The sequence below is a fragment of the Gnatocerus cornutus genome, chromosome 3 (assembly GCF_029298725.1).
Source record: "Gnatocerus cornutus isolate USDA-ARS CGAHR chromosome 3, icGnaCorn1.1, whole genome shotgun sequence".
Taxonomy (NCBI): domain Eukaryota; kingdom Metazoa; phylum Arthropoda; class Insecta; order Coleoptera; family Tenebrionidae; genus Gnatocerus; species Gnatocerus cornutus.
The window spans coordinates 15581366-15602940 of record NC_142235.1 but is presented as its reverse complement, the minus strand read 5'-3'; the positions used below and the strand labels follow the sequence as shown (position 1 = coordinate 15602940).

Here is a 21575-nt window from a genome sequence, read left to right as displayed (position 1 = left end):
TTTGTTTAATTATTGTATTTTCACTTTTGTATAATTGAAACGTTTATTTTTAGCGTTTATTCTGTCATGTAGCCTTCGACTGGTGTTTTATGAGCTTTTGTGTTAAAAATGTCAAGTTAAAAATTTGTAATTCATTTTCACAAAAATCCAAAACTTCATTGTCTTTCAATTATAATTTGAAGTTTTTATCAATTTATTTTCATTATTATTATTTGTAGTATCAACTTTGTTGGTATGACAAATTAAAAAAAATATATAAAAAGATGAATATAGAAATCTAGAAAGCATCCATCAATATAAAAAATGAAATTGAGAATTAGGAACATGACAGCTTAGAAAAAAGTGCAATAAAATTAACTAAAAGTAGGAAAAAGAATACAAAATTGAATGAAGATAAAATTAAAGAAATAAAAGAATAAAAATAGAGTTCAGATCTTGAAAGAACGAAAATATGAATTACAATAATTTTGAAAGAAGTGATAATATAAAGAAGAAATAGGGCGAAAGAAACAAAGAAAAATGTCCTTAGATGGGTATAAAAAAAATTGAAGAAAAATAATAGAATGACAAAAAATAGAAAGGAACAAAAAAAGAAACGCACTCCAAATTTAGGAAGAAAAAAAGAAAAAAACGGAAGGCACTAACAAGATTGGTCTAAAAGAATGAAATAAAAAAAAATGAGAAATTTACGACTTGAAAAGTATAAAAATCAGTAAATCTAAAGAAGTAGACAACAGTTTAATAACTTATACATACAGCGTGTTTTAAAACAATTTTCATCTAGCCGCCTATGATTTTCCGTACAAATAAAAAAATGCTGCTTTACGAAGATAATAAAGCTACAAAAAAGTATTAAAAAGTTTAAATTCTTTTCCTATTGGCCATTTTGACGTCCGCTGAAGTCCAAAGTGACAGAGCTAATTCAAACACAGAATAATGCGAGCGGCACAAGAGAAATTACATTCTAAAGGTAGCTAGCTAGATGAAAATCTTTTTAATACACGCTGTATAAATTCTGAGAGATTATTTTAGGAATCTACAAGGCCTAAGAAACTATGAAAATCCAAATTATCTATGAACTAATAATGAAAGAATTTATGACAATCTAAGAGAATTCCAGGTTATGAAAAATTCTTAGAAAATCTACAAATTCATAAATGCAAGAAAGAATTTGTAAGAATCTCAGAATCTAAGAATATTTAGGAAATATAAAAATGCAAAAAATCCAAGAAAATAAAAATTTAAGAAAATTTTAGGACAGTCTAAGAATTCAAAGATGGTTTAAAAAAAAGTTGGAGAATTCAAGAAATTGAAGCTAAAAAATTTTCCAATGTAATTTAAAATTTGGAAGTGTTGATCTAAAATATCGAGAGATCAAATAAAAATTCATCCTCAGTTACCTTTGGAATTCCACAGCGTGTCCTTAATTGCCACTTTGACAGCTGCCGATTTTGAGGTTATAAAATGAAAACTGTCTTGAAATGCAAATAATGGAAAGCAAGAGTACATGTAGTAGTTAGTTTTTCATAAGAGTTTTTTTTTCAATATGACAGCGTTGTCAAAATCGTTCATTAAAATTTTCACAAAATTTCCAGTTTGACAACGTCAAATTACTTGACAGAAACAAAAGACTGTTTCTTCAATCAAAGACATGACTTGAAATTTCAAAGCCAACTGAGAATGAGTTTTTATTTGATCTTTCGATACCAAAAGATTCAAGAGCCTAATGGATCTGAGGAATAAAAAATTTTAAAGAATCTAAAAGATCAACGAGAGTACAAGCAATTTAAAGAATTTAAGAAATCCAAAGAATGTTAGAATTTTGGAGCAACTGGAGATAAATCAAATCCATAAAAATATTCAAAATCTTTAAATAATTTAAAGGTTGTAAATAATCCAAACAATCCGGAAAATTTGAAGTGAAGGAATTCAAAAGAATTAAAGTAAATTAAAGAAGTCAAAGAATAACTTTTTTTTAAATCTAAATTGAAAGATTAATAATGCAAAGAAATCTAACGTAGAAGCCTAAAATTTGAATAATTCGAAAAATCTTGATCAATAAACAATAATAACAAAAAACAGAAAATATAAGATAAAAGGCAAGATAAAAAAGAAAGAGATCACCAATTAAAAATATCCTTATATAGGTAAAAAAAGATGGAAGAAATATGTATAAGAAGGATAAAAATATAGAAAGAAAAACACTGCGAGAATTTAGAAAGAAAAAAAGGAAGAAATGGGTGGAATAAACAGAGATTGGTATAAAAGAATTAAACAAAAAAAGAGAAATGACTCGAAGAAGACACTGGAAGAATTTAAAAATTATCTAAATTAACAGTAAAATAACTTAGAAATGCTATTTTTTACAAATCTAGAAATTCTAAGAAGGATATAAGAATCTAAATTATCTACATATTAAAAACAAGTTTTTCTAAAATATCGTCTATATCTTTAATCTAAGAGTCAGTAGAATAAAGAAATTATCTCGCAAAAAAACTAGGAAAAAATAGATTTACAAACAATTAGAAATCTGTGCATGTTAGATAAATACTCTAGAATTTGAATTTTAGGAGAGATTGAGATTTTTTTCTAGAACATCTATTTCTAGAAATATTAGGTATGTTCATACCAAAGTAAAAATCTATGAAACGAAAAATTTAGATTAGGAGTCTTATGATTACAGAAAATATCATATAAATCTAAAATCTTATTAATCTAGGAGACAAAGAATCTATAAATGTAAGAATATTTTGTGATTTTAAAGATAGGTAGGTAGGGGAGAGGGGGGCATAGTGGGGTACCGGGGCATAGCGGGGCAATAGTGCTGCTGCTCAAATCAAACGCCGTGAAAAAAGTCGAATAGCATATTTTGATTGGTTGTCAGTTGACAGTTGACCATGTGTGTTTTATAAAACAAAGTGTGAAAACCTATATGTTTTATAAAACAAAATGTGAAATTCAGTGTTTTCGTTAAAAAATTCGCAAAGTTAAGGAGCAAGTTTTTTTAAAATTTAGTCATACAAATGTAGTGGCTAAATATGATGAACCTACTCATTTATGTGCAATAAGCATTGATGACTAAGTAATTTTAAAATGTTACTTTTTCTAAGTAAGTACACAGTTATTCAAAAATTTGATTGTTCCATAGGGTACCCCACTTTACCCCTATATACGGGGCAAAGCGGGGCAAATCCCATTTTTCAAAATAATGCTCACATATCGTAAGTTCTTTATTGTAATCAAAAAAAGTAAAACCAAAATCATTCGCAATACATTAGTCTATGATATTTAGTAAAAATTTTTTGTTAATTCCTATTATTTTAAGATGCGTGACTAATTGATTGTTAAGTTCCCCACTATGCCCCCCTCTCCCCTACATCTAAAAAGTTGAGATTCCAAAACCAAAAAAACGTAAAACAAGGCTACCAACATATTAAAACTTCAAGAACCTACCAAAGTCAAAAAAAAAATTGAATAGCAGAGATAATGATAAAATTCGTATTAAATTTTAGTCTTAACGAACTCACCATTTTCTAAAACCTTGGACCGTTGAAACTGAACTCAAATAATAACTTAAATTAACTCTTTTGTGTACTTACATACAGTTAAAAGGAATAATACAACCACAATAAGATACAATTTGATAAAGACTGTAACCTTCGTCTTTTTATAGATACAAGAATGAGTTTTTCAAAAAAATAAACGCATAATCACATATGTTCTATCGTGCATAAACATAAGTAATGCATTAGTTAATCAAAAGGCCGATAAAAAGTCAAAACAAACATATAGGTACTTTGGACAGTTCTATAATTGGGCCAAAAATTAGGTCATTTCGATAATTGCACCTCAAAGTAACGTAAATAATTAAATTTCTTACGTAATTACAAATACAGTTCCTTTGTAAACAGGTAAATTGCACCCGATGTGTCAAGTTTTTTGATTGAACTTTGTCAGAGGACACTTGGAATTTTTCTCGTATTTTCTTCCACGAAAAGTGCTCAAATTAACGGACTCATTAAAGAATGGTTAATAGTCGCTATCATTACATATTTCATCCACTAATTTTGTCATTATATGCAGTTTTGCACGAAGTTCGACTTCACAAAGTTCAGGAAGTTAATTTCTGTTTACATTATTTATGTCTCATTGATCACATTGAAACCACTTTTTTTATAATTATTTTGACAAAAGTGGCTCAACTGTGATAATTATTCTGAAGGTTGATAAATACGAAAAAACAAGCAATAGGGAAGTTGTAAACAAATTAGATGACACTTTACCTAATTACGTGAGATGGAAGCCTCGAATTGTTTGTGTTTGTTCTTTGTTTGTAATTTATCGGAGTATTTTTCAACAAGAATACCGTGATAAATATGGTAAAATAGAAGAGTGCGACCTCGGGAAATAATTATAACAATAAAATATAAATATAATCGTCTGCGTAATAAGCATTTTTGATTAAAGCGAAGAAAATAATTTTCAATGTTTACTGTTAAAAGCTTTCTCAGACGTCAAACGCCAAATTTGTTTGATTTTTTTATAGGTGCCGAATTTTGTTTGCTCTTTTTACTGGTTGAGACGTTACAGGTTCGTTAGAAACGCCCATTTAAGTCACGATTTCCGAAAAAAAAAAGTTGATGGCGAAATAATCAGTTTGATTTTTTTTCTTTGACGTCAGTCTTTAATTGGGTTTGTGAAGGGATTCCCCGAATTGACATTGACCTCCCGAAAAGTTGAAGTTGAAGGGGTTTGTTTTCGTCTGGGGCTTTTGTTAGATTTCGTTTTTTTCTGCTGAAGCGGTGATCGACTTGTTTTCGGATTCACTTGCCGGTAATGATAATTTATTCGGGTTTAAAGTCTATTTATAACATTGTTATTGTTTATTACGGAGTGAGTGGTATAAATCACGGATAATTGATATTATTACTCACAGAAACTTAACGTCAATGTTGCATTAAAAGTTTCCATCGAGGGCATTTTTCAAGTTTTTCTTCTCTTTTATCATTTTATAGTTTTCTCGTCAGTTTTATAGTTTTCTTATTTTTTATGCTTATGACCTAAAAAACTAAAGATGCTTAGAATCTGATACTTTTAGCTTCTGAGAACCTGAGAATGTAAGTAACTGAAACTCAAAAAACGATTTGAGCTCAAAATTATTTCAAAAATTAGCTTATGGTTCTAAAAACTTCCAATAACTCAAAAGATCCGGAAGATTCAAAGAATCAGAAGCATTTCTTAAAGTATTCGAGAAATTGGAGATTAAAAATCCAAAAGTCCACAAAAAACTAAAATCGAAAAAATATGTACAGAGAATCTAAGAAAATTTTCAAAAAAAATCTGGGAGGATCTTTGAATTCATAAATGCAAGAATTTTTAAGATTCCAAAAAAATTTAAGAAACCAAATTAATCCAAAAATGCAAGAAATTATATTATACAATTTAAGAGAATTAGGACAAACTAAGAATTTAAAAATGGTTTCGAAAATATTAAAAGAATTTATGAAGTTGAACCGAAAAATTGTAAAAGATTCGAATACTTGAAATTGGGTGGAAGATATAGAGAATTTTAAATATGTTAAAGTTTCAAGATCTATGGACTCCAAAGAAAATAAGAATTTCGAAGCAATTGAAAAATCGCAAAAAGTTGAAAAATCAAATCTTTAGAAATATTCAAAAGCTTCCAATGATTTAATGGTTGTAAAGAATCCAAACAGTCCAAAGAAATTAAAAAAAATGAAGAAACTAAATTACTTAGAATTAGACATAAGAATCAAAAAAGAATCAAAATTTTTTAAATTCGGTTCACAGTAGCATAAACATTAATGGGTGTTCGATCGAAAAATTCATCAAGTTAGCGCTGCTTTCTGGTAAACATTTTGAAATATGTCTACAATAAATCCGATCAACCTTCCTTTTGTTTTTTATTATGTAGGACTTGGAATAAAGAGCGAATCTATTGCTAGTCAGCTGTTTAACAAAGATTTTTTAAGAATTTTGGCAAAACAAGTACAACACACGACACCACACCACATCAAAAAATTCTTATTGACAGTTGTCTTCTTCTATCAAAAATGCAACGCTAACTTGATGAATTTTTCATTTGAACACCTCTTGGGTTATAGAAGTTTTGGATTATTCGTGAAATTCTGCGTTAAATGAGCACCAATAAATACAATAAATACAGAAATAGAATTACATTCGAAAAAATTGAATTTTCTAATCCAGGATAAATATGATAGACTTGACATACAGGTGATTTTTAAAAACGGCAGGCGTTGTAGAATTTTTATTTATAAACCGATTTCAAAAATTTTAAAAACAAATTAAATGGTTTTTAATTTACTAAAAACTGATGATGATAGAAACGTTGTAGAATTTTTTTTAATCGTCTTAGTATCTTTTGGGCGATATTCAACTTTCTTATTTTAAATTGCACCCATTTTTTTTTCATAATTTGAAAGATATTAATTTTCTTGATTCAGAAATGTGTATTATGTTCTAGTTTTACAAAAATATTTTTTAAAAAATTATCAAAAATGAAAAAATTTAGGCAATAAAAGTTATTAAAATCTAGGTGCTTGCTGTCAAATAACACAATACCATTATTGTAATGTCAAAAAGCAGCAAATAACAGAAAGGATTGGCAATCTTTTTTGAAATTATTGATAACAAAAGACAATAATAATTACAAATCAGAAAAAACATCTACCTAATTTAATTAAAATACTGTTGAAACGCCATCCCGTTTTTTTCATTGTACAATTGACACCATGCACTTAGTTTTTATTAACTTTTTTGTCTATTTTTTTCAATTTTGATATATTTTTTAAAAATATTTTTTTGTTAAAAGTAGAACATATTACACATTGTTAAAACAAGAAAATTAATATCTTCCAAATTATGCAAAAAAATATGGGTGCCAATTTAAAATAAGAAAGTTGAGTATCGCCCAAAAGATACTAAAACATTCAGAATTTTTTTAAAATCATCAGTTTATAGTAAATTAAAAACCATTTAATTTGTTTTTTAAATTTTTGAAACCGGTTCATAAATAAAAATTTTACAACGCCTGCCGTTTTTAAAAAATCACCCTGTATGAAAGAAATAAAAATAGATAGTCCAAAAATTTAAAAAAATCTATTTGTGTTTCTTTTATTTTAACTTATTTACGACAGTACTGAAATGTCAAAATTATACATAACAGCCCTATCAACGTATTAAAATGCCAAATAAAATAATTTAAGTTTCCAATACAATACTGAAATGTTTAGATATGTGATCACTGATCACTCTATTATTAAATTTAACTTAGTGTAACAATGTCCGAGTATGCAATTTTGAGTAAATTACGAAACTAACCAACCGCATAAGGTAAAAGTAGTTTTTTGAACGTGCAGAACAAATTAGTACAATTTTTCTTCAAACGAACTGTTGACATAAATTTCACTTTCTACATAAAATGCGACCTCAGGTAAAAATTCGCAATTACGAAAAGCTCGGTGATTGTGTTCCACTGCCTATTCTAATCACATTTTTTTTAATCTAGAAATTTCCTCTAAAATATGTAAACTTTTAACACCACGCATATTAAAGGTCGCAGTTTCAAATAACAGTTTCTCAATCACCAAACACCGGAAAATGAAAACGTGGCACAAATCGGCAAGGCTAATTCAATCACTCAAGTTGGTGGAAAAGTCGGGGACATTTCAAATTTCCCAAGGTAATTAGTTTTTGGACTTGTTTGCGGAAGATATGCAAACATTTAATAGGTTATTGACGGAAAAGAATGAATTCCGAATAGAATATCAAATTTGAATTTGATCAAGGATAAGTGACACTCGACAGCGACTTTCCTCGAAGATCATGGAGGTATCATGCAAACAATGAATTGAAAATTTCCTTTGATTTGTCACTATCACTTCAATTAATGAAAATTACCCCAATTACCACGTATATCAGTATCACGGAAAACTTCTCAAATGTGACGCACGGGAAATGAATATGTCGAGTGCCAACCGAAATAGAAAAATTACCATTTCGTTATCGAGAATTAATTGCTTTATTTTTCTTTTACTACAAGTTTTTTTATGTATTTATCGCGTGTAACAAATGATTCACTTGTTATCAACGCCGAATTAATTCTTGTCGCATTAACCTTGCTTATGATTCTTTGAAAATGGAGGACAAACAAATTAAATATTTGCAGAAAGCTCCGTGCATTTTTCTTAATGAAACGAGGTATAAAATTTTATTGACGTGTCAAGTGCGGTTTCTTGAAATAATACACTAATCGCTTTCCAAATACGTAGAAAGGCGAACAAATATTGAAGAAAATTATTGAGACTGGCACTTCTAGGCCATTTATCACGAGTTTAGGGCGTTGTCCCTAACTTTTGTAGTCATCGTAACCAGTCCTTAAATTTTGTCGCGCAGCGTTTTATGGATTTTTTGATAAAATTCACAAAAGAACATGATCACGTAACAGAAAATAATAAAATTTGCGGAATCTTGGATAACAAATACGTTTACGACTATTTAAATGAGTACCATCAAAGAAATAGAAGGGAAATAAAAAAACTTGTTTATTTTTTAATTTATTTGTCGCTAAAAATTGCGAATTTTTTAATGGCCCAACCATTCAACTCTAACTGTTCCTCCGTCTTTTTCCATGGCGCACATTTGCATAATAGAACAGAAACTTCCAGAGAAAGACGTCAATAAAACTCAAATGACAAACCAAATAAAATTTATTTGAACACAAATTAAAACATGACACGTAATTTTTTTTAATTCAGTGCCAACAAAAAACCACATGACAAATGATTAAGTATACACTGATGACAGACATGCTCGTTAACATGACAGGAAGACCAACTCTGCAAAAAAAAAATTACTAGAAGAAGTAAAAAATGGTACCCGTACTTGGTGAACTCCATAAAAGTGAATCTGTATCCGTGTTGTTCGGCCACGCCTGCGCAGACGATGTTTGAGGAGGAACCAAAAAGGCTTCCGTTGCCTAAATTCAAAAAAAATTATTTGTTTGAGTTGGATGGGTACTTAAATTTTACCTCCAAGACACGCGCCGAAAGCTAGAGCCCAAATCAAAGGCTGCAGAGGGAGATTTAGCTCGTGGTTGTCAGCTAAGTTCGTAGCAATTCGTATCATCATCGTTGTTAGAGGAAGATTGTCGACGAAGGCGGAAGCGATGCCCGAGACCCATAGAATTAGAATGATGGCGACTGTTAGACGAGATTCTTGGTTGACTGACATTATGACGGCTTGGGTTTGCTTGCCGACCCAGTCGATGAGGCCCAAGCGGGATAGGGCCTGGAAATAAATTAAGAAATTAAAATCCAAAAGAATTCAAGAATTCAAGGGAGCTTTAGGGAATTTTGTTCGAAAGATAACTATAAAATAGAAAACAGCATAATTTAGGACCAGCGTAGCATAAAAACTATAACTTTTCAGGCTATATAAGTTTTGGATTGTTCATGGAATTCTGCGTAAAATTGGTAAAAATAACTTGAGTTGTATTGCGTATTCGGCACTAAATATTCCGGAGTTTCAAAATTCTGGCTTTCTGGCCAGACCGAAATTTCGCTTCTAATTCAGTTATCTGTTGACGTACGTGAACAATTAGCACAGTTTTGGTTTCTGTGTGAAATTCTGCGTTAAATGAGTATCAATAAATTGTGTTTGCTTCAGAAATAAACGAAATGCAGGGTGACCCAGAGAAAAAAGGCTTATAGAGGCAACAATTCTGAACCAAAATTTCAAAACAAAAATTTTCTAGCTCAAAAAATAATCGAATTAAGACAAAAAAACGGTAGCGAATCCGGAAGCTGAACTGAATTTGAACATCGGTAATTATGGACACAAACTATCGTCCATTGGTCAGACTCTCGTTGCCTAGGAAATTGGGAGAGCTTTTTACTCCACCTCTAGAATAAGCTTCCGGGATTGATTGTTAAATTTTAATCCTTTCTCGAATACTATTAAACTTAATCAGTTTTTGTTTTGAAATTTACCATCTGTATTGCTGTCGGCACCCTCCCTTGCTTGCTCTATGGGTCATGAGTTCTAGGACACCCTGTATATCGAATTTTTCCTTTCCCAAAAAAAAACCTCATTCTTCTATCTGTCGTAGTTTTGGAGATATTGAGCATTGAAAGTTCCGGAACTCAAAATTCACTATCCGAAACTTTAATCGGCTCAAATTCGGTTATTTGTTGACGAAATTTGCACAGTTTTGGATTCTTGGTGAAATTCTGCGTAAAATGAGTACCAATAACTTAAATTGGCTCCACAAATAAGCGCGATATTGACCAAATTAAATTTACATACAGGGTGTTTTTGTAATGCATGTACAAAACAATTCTGCGCTTTTCCAGAAGGAGTATGAAGTATGAAATAGCAATTTTTAACTAAAGAACTGACAAGGTAAAATTAACCCAAATCCACGTACTTTCTAGCCCACTGGCAAAAAAACGAGCCTTGAATGACTTATTTCCTGAGCAACCAGCAACTCGATTTTTGTTCATCAATCAGTGGCGCTTTTTTACATGCGTTTCAAAAACACCCTGTATATATTTTTTGATAAAATTGATTTTTTGAATTCAGAATAAGAAAACGATAGCGAAATTCTAATGAAACAAAAGAAACAACTAAAAATTCTTGATTCCTAATCTAATATAACTATAAAAACTATTAATTCCACTAAATATTATAGGTACTCATTTTATAGGTACTTTTTGGTACTTCTAGGTTCTAAAAAAAAACAAATAAAATTAGTTTAATTTCTAGTTATAAAACTAGAAACGATTAATTAAACGTGAATAAACATCAACATCAATGATAAAAATAAATATACAGAAATAAAATTTAAAAAAAAGTGTTATTCCATTTCTAGTTACATTAAAAATATTACGTCCGTGCTAATAATGTAATAAATTAGCAGCTTTTTCTGTGATGACGTCCAAGTTCATTTATTATAACCCACTAAAATAAACTAATCGAAGAAGAATCGCAGTCAAAAATTGCTATGACTGCTAAAATTAAAGTCAAGGGCAATAAAATGAAGTCATTGTGTATTTAAATAAAAAATACCATTTTGAGTGGATTTTTTACACAAATATTTGTTAGTTCTCAATAAATCAACTTTTCTCAGAAAGTGACATCATAATTTTTAAGACCAATTATAGGAATCTGTAGGTTAGTACCCCTGTAACAGAGGTACCAACATATTTTACGATTTTTTGTTACCTACCTCCATCAAAATAAACAAAGACGCGAAGAACAAAAGCGTTGACCATTCGACTCGTCCTAAAATCCCTTCAATGTCTTCCTTGTCGTACAGAAGCAACAGGAGAAGAGCACCTAACAGAGCAGTCCATCCCAAACCTAAAATACCTAAAAAGTACTTATTATTGGTGAACTAAACAAAAAGCCTTCATTACTCAAAGCTGGTATTGAATGCAAAAAGAAGACACAAATCACCAAGAAAAGAGTCACTCCAGACTTGATCAACAAGACTTTGTTCCGGATCGGGTACTACAAAAGAGTACTACAAGTCAGTACCAACGCAAAAATCTCGTACCTGACGCTGCAAATCCTCCAAGTTGGTAGTATAATTTTCTTCAGTCAAACTAGTGTTGTTAGCTGTCAGACGCAATTTCCCTAAAAGTGTGGTACTTCGTCTTAGTAGAGACTCTTTAACGGTGTCTTCGTCCTTACTATAGCTGCTGAGAGAAGCCGCAGCTCGCTTCCAAACGGCAATCTCACGGCGAAGTTCTAATGAAAGACAGTTAGAGAGAAATGGGGAAGTACCGAAGGAGTACCTTGAACTTCGGTGGGTTCCTTGTACTTGAACTGCTTCAGATCGCGATGGGTGTAACGCAGTTGGGCGTAGACAACTACGAGAGCCACCAAGGCGCCGATGCCCATGTGGAGCGTGAAAATGCCAAAGTTGACACCCTGAAACAAGTTATGCTCGTTACTTTTAATCAGTACTACCAAAACATACTTTGGTTCAACTACGGAAATGTAGGGATTTTGTTTCTGGGATTGGTATCACTGGATTTAGTGACTCTTATTTTGCATTGTTTTCTAGTTACATTTACTTTATTTTATAGTTTTGATATTTGTGCTCGTTAATCATTGACTTGTCACATTCTCGGAAGGCTGTTACTTACAATTCCTATATTTCTTCAAATACCAATGACTTTTCGCAAGACTAGTAGGTTGTTTACTTACCGACCGCACCACGTCTTGGTTTGAGGCAATGATGACATTCGGTGGATCCCCGATGGGGGTAATAGCACCCCCTATATTCGCAAAAATCAACATATACATGAGCACGGGCACAGGATTCAACTTCATAACTTCACACAACCTAAAACCAACTGTCATTTAAGAAAAACAACAAAACCTTTTTACTTGACAGTGACAGGCGTTGTCAAAAGTGTCGTCGTCACATTGTCCAAGAAACACGAAAAGAGTGCTGTGATAAAACACAGAATGTTGATCAAGGGCCAGACGCGTCCCCCTGTAATCTACACAAGTTTTAGTCTAACAGTTGGTAGTACTGCTGGGGAAGTACCTTGTAAGCGAAGACCGACATGTAATCAAAAATCCCTGTTTCGCTCAAAATTGTTACCAAAGTCATCATGGAGAAGAGTAACAGAAGCGTTTCTACGTCAATCCATGAGATGATTTCCGCCATTGTTGGTCTGGCGTTCAGTGCTGCCAATATCGCGACTGACATGGTACTTGCAAGCATTGCTGCCAACGTGCGATGAACGAGTTCGAAAATGATGAGGATGTAGAGTCCGATTAGTACCAACCCCGCGTAAATTATCCCAAAATCGGTGTTAATAGGCTGGAGGTTATAAGCCACTGAAATAGGGAAGTTCGTTTTCATGTTGGTACTTAACCTAACTTCCAAAAAACTATTATTGAAGTCGTCGATCTTGATTTGTTGTAAATGAAATGTCTTCTTATGTGTTACCTCAGGCACTACATCGATGAGTTTTTCCGGAACCAGACCAACTTCCCACACTTTCGACACGTTCTAAAACAGTCAGGTAATCTAGGGACTTTTTTTAGGGAATTTTACTTGTGTCAAAAAGATGTTGGAAGGCTTGATTTTCCGGGACGTTTCTTTCAGGACTACCAACTGTATCCAGACGTGGAGCCAGTTGACCGACATATTTTCGTAACATGGAGGAAGAAGAGCGCCTTCTAAGGTCACTTTGATTTTGTTATCAGTGGGCTCTTCCAAAATTAAAAAACCTAGAAAATGGGGGAAGTGGTACGGTGACAGGATTACCAACACACCTCTAATTTTAGATTTAAAAATCCCCGGCAACTTTCTTTTTTGAAGTGGTTTTGTTCTGTTTGCGCGACTATGTAAACTTTATAATAATCTGAATAATCTTTGGAAAGGAGGTTATTAATTTTTACGAACGTTTGAGTTTCGTGTTGTGTGGTGAAGGGCGCTTTTGTATTATTTGTTTTATTTTTTATTACGGCTCTGTTGTATAATTGCAGCCTTTGGTATACTGAAACCTGGTTTATAAAGTTATTCATGTTTTTTAACGATTGATATTTAAATACTAATTATTTAAATATTAATAATGAAATTTGTTTGAGTTTCGAGTCTTGAAAGTTATAAAATTTTGAGTATTTTAGACAAAAATTTTACGTTTGAAATTGTCTACTACTCTTTTTTTTATTTTGGCACAATAAAGTCAAAATTGTAACCTTTCCTGTGTTTAAAAAAAAATTGGCCTAAATCTAAAATTTTTGAAAATTTTTAACATTTGCTTAAAAATTTTATAATTTTGTACTCTAAAGAACTAAGTCGAAAGTAGTATCTTCACAAAATTCAATAGTTATAATGTCAAAATGAATATTATTCTAAATAACTATATAATTTCATACATTTAAGAATCAATTTGAATGAAGTAATTTCGCCAAATTTTGTTTTTATAGTCTAAAATTGATCAAAATTAAAAGATAAAATTAAAAATTTTGAAAATTTGTTAGCCATAAAAGTACAACTTCTAACTTTGGAAGTTTTGTCGTAAAAGTTTTGTTATCTTGTAGACTAAAGAAGCAAAAGTCAAACTTATAAGCTTCCAAAAATTTTTTGCGAAAAAATTGAAGAAGTTTGTTTAGTTGAAAATAATAATAAACATTTTTACACGTTTCATTAAATAACTGCTTTAAAATCCTACAAAATCCTTAATAAACCCAAAGAATTTTATAAGTATCGTAAAGAGTCCTGGCAGATCCTACAAAAATTCCAAAGAATTCACAGGAATTTGAATGACTGCTATAAAATTCTGGAGAATCCAAAATAAGCCTAGAGAATTTTAGAACATCAAGATGAGTCCTGGGAGATCTCAGAAAAATCCTAAAGAAAGCCCAGAAATCCAAGACATTGCTGGGAATCCTAAAGAAACCGTGAGATTCTTAAATTATGCTAAATAGTCCTAGAAAACCCTCCAAACATTCCAGAGGACGCCGAGGAACTTAAACTACTTTTATAAAATCCTGCAGGATCCCTAATAAGCTTAGAAAATTTTAGAAGCATCATGAAGAGTCCAGGTAAATTCTAAAAAAATCCAAAGAATGCGTAAAACTGCTAGAGAATTTTATAGTCTCATGAAAAGTCCTGGAGATTCTAGATAAACTGCTATGAGAGCATGGAGAATCCTAACGAAACCGTCAATTTTAAATTATCGTAAATAGTCCTGAAAAATAATTCAAAAATTCCAGAGAATGCCCAGGAACTTAAAAGACTGTTATCAAATCCCGTAGAATTCTTTACGAACCTAAAGTATTTTAGAAGCATCAGTACTGGAAAATCCTAAAAAGTCCCAGAAAATGCGCCTAACTGCTATAAAAGCCTAGAAAATTTTATAGCATCATGAAAAATGTTCTAAGATGCAACAAAAATTCCAGAAAATGCTCAGGAATTTGAAAGACTGCAATAAAATTCTGAAGTAATCCAAATAAGTGTAGAGAATTTTAGAACATCACAGTGAGTCCTGGAAGATCCTAAAAAAAATTCTAGAGAAAGTCGCGAAATCCGAGAGATTGTTATAAAATCATAGGGAAAAAATCGTGAGAATTATAAATTATTGTAAATGGTCTTGAAAAATCCTACAAAAATTCCCAAGAATTTGAAAGACTTCTTTAAAATTCTAGAGAATCCTAAATAAGCCTAGAGATTTTTAAAACACCATGATGAGTCCTGAAAAATCAGAGAAAAATTCTAGAGGAAGTTCAGTAATCCGGAAAATTGCTATAAAATCCTAACGAATCCTAAAGAAACCGATCAAATCTTAAATTATCGTTAATAATCCTAGAAAATCCTACAAAAATTTTGAAAATGTCTGTCAAAAAACTGAAATTTCATAAATTTGTAAATTTTGCCGTAAAAAAATTATTATTTCGCAGACTTAAAAATCAAAATCAAACGTATAACCTTTCAAAATTTTATTGTCCTTGCAACATACCAAAATACACTTTCGCCGAAAAAAAATGTTGGGCAAGTTAGTCACAAAAATTCTAATGGTGAATTTTCCGAAAAATTCTTAAATTGACAATTTTTTGTAATTTGCCACTCGTAATATGCAAGTCAAAACTAATGAGGTCCTGGAACTGTATTGCCATAAAATTACAATAACCAGAAACCCAGGCGTCTGCAAAATTTACCACAAGGCTAATTATCCCATCGTAAAATTATTTAAATTGCCCAACCCAAAAAAGTAACTTGTTCCGGAAGTCCCTCTCTGCCTCAAAAAAAGACCAATCTTTGACATCAAAAACTATGTAAATTTTTCAGCTTGACGTCATCATTTGAAATTCTGATCAAGCTGAAATTTGACCTCCTAGACCAGTTTGCAAAAAAAGTAATAATTGTAGATTGACGTCTAGATTGATTTTTTTTTTATCATGCCACTAATTGACCATATAAAGTGACCTTACTCTTGTAGTTATCTAACAGATTTTTTTCTTCCTAATTACGTACAATGATCTTTTACACGACCTGTTAGATCAGATCAATTAAAACGTTAAAATATTCATGAAGTTACGTGGCGATCAAGATCAAGGTTCCGAAAGGACAATCGGTCGTTACAAATTGTCCCACTGGGCGCAAGTTTCCGGGACCTCGAGAGGACAAGAAACTCTGACGACCGTTAGATTTTGACGTAAGAAAACTAATAAATCATTCAAATTGCGCACTTTGGTATCTGATAAACAAGAAGAACGTCATACTGACTTTTTGTTTGTCCAGTTGAAATGCTGACTTGGTGCATGTGCTGGATTTTGACATTTTTCGTCATGAGGGCACAACTGCAGACGATCCAAACTCCGACCAGAATAGCGATTTTAAGAGTCTTGAAAAAGTCGCGCCATTTACTCTTTTTCGTGTCTTTCCTACAAATTTCCAAGTGGTTTTAAATCCTCAGTTTGATGGTACTTACTGAACTTCTGTTGACAGGAAAACTTTAAGACTGTCTTCTATGTCAGTTTGGGACTGTTTGTACTGTCGAGGAACACATGGCAGGATCTTAATATTGGGCCTTTCGTACCATAAAAGAAAAATGTTAAAACAAGACAGATAATTCGTGTTTTGGGGCTACCTGGGCTTGTAACAGTTCATCGTTCTTGTACTGAAGAAGACCACGATAAATCACTGAAGCGGTCTTCGCTATCGCGACCTTTTTTCCGAGTTTTTTTTACCTTCGTGTTTTGCGTCTTTGACGTCAAAGGTGCTCGTCTTGGTTTACTTTACATGACATCAAAGCTATTAATTTTACTGCACGAAAAAAATGGAAACTTTTGGCTCGTCTACAACTGTCACACCCTCGTCGAAAGTTGATTGTTGGAAATTTTGCTATTGAAAGTTTGATCAGGCAAAAGTGAAAAAGAAGAGTTGAAAAGCCTCAGACGAGTTTTATTTTGCTTGTTGTTGCTGTTACTTTTATTATGCAAAGTTGTTTTTTTTTTCGTCTTTTTTGTTCAATTCGTGTTGTTGTTTGTGTGTATTTTACTCTTTTTTTTTGTACACTTGAGGCTAATTTACATTCTTGAGATCACGTAATTTTCTTACATTTTGAGGTTCTCAGTTTAGATTTTTTTTATTTTTTTCAGCTGCAGTTTAGATCACTTATAGATATTTTTAGATCACACACTCTTCAGTTTCTTCAATATATATTTTTGAGATTTTATTCTTTAAACTAAGATTTTTTTACTAGAGATTTTCATCTTGAAAACTTAAAACTTAAGAGTTAAGTAATCTGAGGATCTCCTTTAAAATCCTAGAGGATTTTTATAGCATTATGAAATGTTCTGGAAGATCCTACAAAAATTCCCGACAATTCTCAGGAATTTGAAAAATTGTTATAAAATTCTAGAGAATCCTAAGTAAGCCTAGACAATTTTTAAATACCAGGATGAGTCCTGGAAGATTCTAAAAAAAGTCCTAGAGAAAGTCCTGAAATCCGAGAAATTGCTATAAAATGCTGCAGAATCCTTAATAAACATAGAGAGTTTTAAAGCATCATGAAGAGTCCTGATGGATCCTAAAAATCCTAGAGAATTCCTAGAGAAGTCCTGGATCTTACAAAAATTACTGGAAATGGTCTGGAATTTGAAAAACTGCTATAAACCGCTTGTGAAGTATCCTAAATAAGCATAGAGAATTTTAAAATGTCATGATGAGTCCGGGAAGATTCTAGAAAAATTCTAAAGAGAGTCTAGAAATTCGAGAGATAGCTATAAACTTCTAGGGAACCAAAAGAATTTTAAATTATTGTAAATAGTCCTGGAAAATTCTGGAAAAATATTATAGAATGCCCAGGAACCTAAAAAACTGCTTTAAAATCCTACAGAAACCTTAATATCCAATAAAATCCCAGAAGATATACAAATATGTTCAGGAATTTGAAAGATTCCGAAAAAAATTTGAAGTAACCTAAATAAGTCTAGGGAATTTTATAATAATCATAATGAGTCCTGGAAGATCCTAAAAATTTCTAGAGAAAGTCCAGAAATCCGAGAAATTGCTATGAAATCCTAGGAAATCATAACAAAACCGTGAGAATCTTAAATTTATTATTGTAAATAGTCCTGAAAAATTCTACAAAACTACCAGAAAATTCCCAGGCACCAAAAAGACTGCTCTAAAATGCTACAAAATCTTTAGCAGAAAATTTTAACCCATCCTAAAGAGTTCTGGAAAATCCTAAAAACTCCCAGAAAATGCGCAGGATTACTATAAAATTCTAGCATGATGAAAAGTCCTGGAAGATCCTACAAAAATTCCAGATAAATTCTCAGGAATTTGAATGATTGCTATAAAATTCTGGGGAATCCTAAATAAAGCCTGTAGAATTTTACAACATTATGATGAGCCCTGGAAGATCCTAGAAAAATCCTAGAGAAAATCCAAAAATTCGAGAGAATGCTATAAAATCCTAGGGAATCCTAAAGAAGCCGTATTATCGTAAATAGTCCTGGAAAATCCTACAAAAATTCCAGAGAATGTCCAGGAACCTAAAAGACTGTTATAAGATCGTACAGAATCCATAATAAACCTAGAGAATTTTGAAGCATCATTAAGAATCTTAGAAAAATCCCAGGGAACTTGAAAAACTGCAATCAAGTTCTAGAGAATCCTAAATAAACTAATTAAGGAATTTTAGAATATCATAGTCTTATTCTAACTCTTTGATTCTTCCTTAGATTCTTTTAGATCTTTTGCTTAAATTTACATACATCGACTTTTCGGATTTTCAAGAATGGTGGATGCGCCGGGTTGCCCACAAATCTTTAATAACATCGAAATAAAATGTTTCTTAGTATTTATAACTCTAATTCTGAATTAATCAACGACATGAGAATGAATTTTCTTGATTTATCTTAAGCACAATATTTTTCTGTTGTGACGAAACGAAGGCAACCAATTATACAGAAATTAATCCTGACGTCTTCTGAACCACTTCCCTTGTTCATTACTGGTCAATAAAAATTGTAAACAAAAACTGAACGACTTGGTTCACTAATTCGTTCGTATAAGTCAAGAAAGTGAGTTTCTCAACCTCATTTAGCTCCAACTCTTGGTTTAAAAGAATTGTCAAAGTCAGGAAAAGTTGGGTTATGATACTCCTAATTACAATTAGTTTAAAATAATCTCATAAGAGTCAATAGAGTTGGCTCATCTCAATAAAAAACGAAAAATTTAACACAACCACCGGTCTTTCATAGTCATTTCACCCCCGAAATCCGATAATTTCCTCCGTCGTCCTCTGAACCACTTCCATGTTTTAAACGAAACGTCAAATCCATTAAAAATAAGGTTGGGTGTTTATTTACATTGTCAGATAAGGCTCCAAAATTAGAAAAATCGCTCTCTTCATGTCGACGTCAACCTCCAGAAAACCCACAACCTCTTCCGACGTCCTTCAGACTCCGTTTTAAGACATGACATCGAAACCAACTTCTGCAACAGCTCTTCTCAACAGGATCAACAATGGACAGAAACGGAGACTTTATCTGGAGGATTTTTTCTATTCGTATAAGCGGTCACAGATTAACGAAGAAAAGAAGAAAAGTGACGAAGGAGTTGGAGTGGTGATGAAAGAAGAGGAAGGAAGCGATGAGGAGAAAGATGTGAAACCTTTGGATGTGATGGAGCTGGAGGGAGTGGAGACCAAACCTGACACGTAAGTGCTGGATGGGGTTGGGGTGACTCTTAAAGGGGAGAGTTTGATTCTTCTTCAGACTTTTTGGTTTAGATTTCATTCTTTTAATGCTACCCAAAACTCCTAAATTCTTTAGATTTGTTAAATTATTTCCTGTAGACTTCATTTCTTCCTCTGTGTTGAATTCTTAACTTCTTAAATTCACTGTTGGTGCAACATTTTAGGTTTTTTTTCACTAGAGAGAAGATTCATTCGGCGAATTTTGAGTTACTTACATTCGGGTTTTAAGAGTAATTTAACCGGTGGGCCTCATTTCCAGAACTGCCGCCTTCCCGGACCCAAAACCGGAGTACAAACACAACACCCGCCGAAAACTAAAATACGACGACTCCGAAAAGAAGTACGTCTGTGACTTCTGCACCTTCAGATCCAAATACCGTAAAAGTCTTTCCGAGCACACACTTCTCCACAAGTCACGTGACGAAACCCCCATATATCGTTGCGACGATTGTTCGTACGAAACCAAACGCAAGCACTACTTACGCAAGCACAGTCTAATCCACAAGACCAGTAGTCAATTAGAGATGCACAAGTGTCCAGAATGTGACTTTGCTACGAAACGCAAAGATGGTTTACAAAGACACGTTTTGTTGATTCATAACCATGACAGTGAGGCTATGATGTATAAGTGTCCGGAATGTAACTACCAGACCAAGTTGAGTTATAGTCTAACTTCGCACATGTTGGTGCACAAGACGTCGGAGGATTTCTATAAGTATAAGTGTTCGGAATGTCCGTACAAAACGAAAGAGAAAAGATCGCTTTTTAAGCATTCATTGAGTCATAAGAGTAAGGATGAGATTTTAACGTACAAATGTAGTTTCTGTCCGTTTGAAACAAGAAGAAAGGCGAGTTTGAACAAGCATATGGCGCCGATAGACGGTGACGACTTCGGGAGTAGCCACAAGTGCACGGTTTGTATCTTTGAAACAACGAGGAAGAAGTGTCTGAGGAGTCACATGCTGTCGCATCGAAACGCGAACAAAGCGTATAAATGTCCCTACTGCCTTTACGAACACACGAAGAAGAAGAAGTTGACCAGACACATCTCCGTGCATAATGACGGCGAAGAGTCCTTCAAGTATCGTTGTAAAGAATGTCCGTTTAAAACGAAGTGGGTGGACGCATTAAACACGCACAAATTGCGCCATGTTAAAGAGGAAGATGGCAGCATCTTCAAGTGCATGGTCTGTTCCTACAACGCGAGAAACAAAGCACACTTGACCCGGCACTTGAAGATGCACAAGAAAGTCAACGGGAAGTAATTTGGTGTTTTTAGTTTTCTTAGGTTGGTTTTTGTCTGTGATATCAAGCATCGTAGATGTAGATTTATGTGGATGTACATGTACCTAATAAAAAGTCATAGAATCTTATTTTGAGAGAAACGACCACATACAAATAAAACCAAACGACTTTATTTGCGAAAAAAAATTCACACAACTGTAACTGCAATAATCTGGTTTTAATATTTTTGTTTCCTTGTTTTTGACAATACTCTTGCACCAACATGGTGCACTGAAAAATATTCACAGCTCTACAGATTTCAGACCACTCTGTACAGCTTTAAATATTCTAATCATACTTAATTGAATAAAACTTTGAAAATTTTGATCTTTACAAAATAAAGAAAATTACTTTCAGAATACTTAGCTCCGAACTAAGAACTTCCAGGTGCCAAAGATTGCATCGTTAGACTTTACATGATGAAAAAAAGTTACATTAAGGCACCTATGAGAATGGGGCGCCGCTCCCCATTTTGTGTTTTCAAATCTTCATAACAAAGTTACAGTGAAA

At 32.5% G+C, this 21575-nt stretch overlaps 3 protein-coding genes across 3 annotated transcripts in view; 2 read left to right on the top strand and 1 right to left on the bottom strand.

The window, feature by feature from the left end:
- The window catches only part of LOC148177425 (uncharacterized), a 46018-nt gene that overhangs the window by 17249 nt on the left and 7194 nt on the right, over positions 1-21575 (top strand). The window lies entirely within an intron of this gene.
- Positions 8763-16727, bottom strand: LOC148177428 (P protein-like). Its single transcript, XM_088031906.1, has 14 exons — positions 16659-16727; positions 16500-16598; positions 16295-16452; positions 13118-13293; positions 12602-13072; positions 12439-12554; positions 12256-12394; positions 11841-11976; positions 11600-11793; positions 11460-11553; positions 11270-11412; positions 9072-9330; positions 8926-9019; positions 8763-8879 (listed from the first exon to the last, which is right to left on the bottom strand). Exons 1-14 carry the CDS (start codon positions 16676-16678, stop codon positions 8795-8797), a joined length of 2184 nt encoding a protein of 727 aa, XP_087888032.1. The 5' UTR covers positions 16679-16727; the 3' UTR covers positions 8763-8794.
- LOC148177427 (uncharacterized) lies at positions 19304-21154 on the top strand. The gene is made up of 2 exons (XM_088031981.1): positions 19304-19742; positions 20041-21154. Exons 1-2 carry the CDS (start codon positions 19501-19503, stop codon positions 21044-21046), a joined length of 1248 nt encoding a protein of 415 aa, XP_087888107.1. The 5' UTR covers positions 19304-19500; the 3' UTR covers positions 21047-21154.

Bases quoted from the DNA above. Each gene is read 5' to 3' on its own strand.
- LOC148177427 (XM_088031981.1), top strand. From the start codon at position 19,501: ATGACATCGAAACCAACTTCTGCAACAGCTCTTCTCAACAGGATCAAC. The intron at 19,743-20,040 runs GTAAGTGCTGGA...CCTCATTTCCAG, and splicing joins GTGGAGACCAAACCTGACAC to AACTGCCGCCTTCCCGGACC.
- LOC148177428 (XM_088031906.1), bottom strand. From the start codon at position 16,678: ATGAACTGTTACAAGCCCAG. The intron at 9,020-9,071 runs GTAAAATTTAAG...TTTTGAATTTAG, and splicing joins TTTCGGCGCGTGTCTTGGAG to GCAACGGAAGCCTTTTTGGT. The intron at 8,880-8,925 runs GTACGGGTACCA...TTTTTTTTGCAG, and splicing joins ACTTTTATGGAGTTCACCAA to AGTTGGTCTTCCTGTCATGT.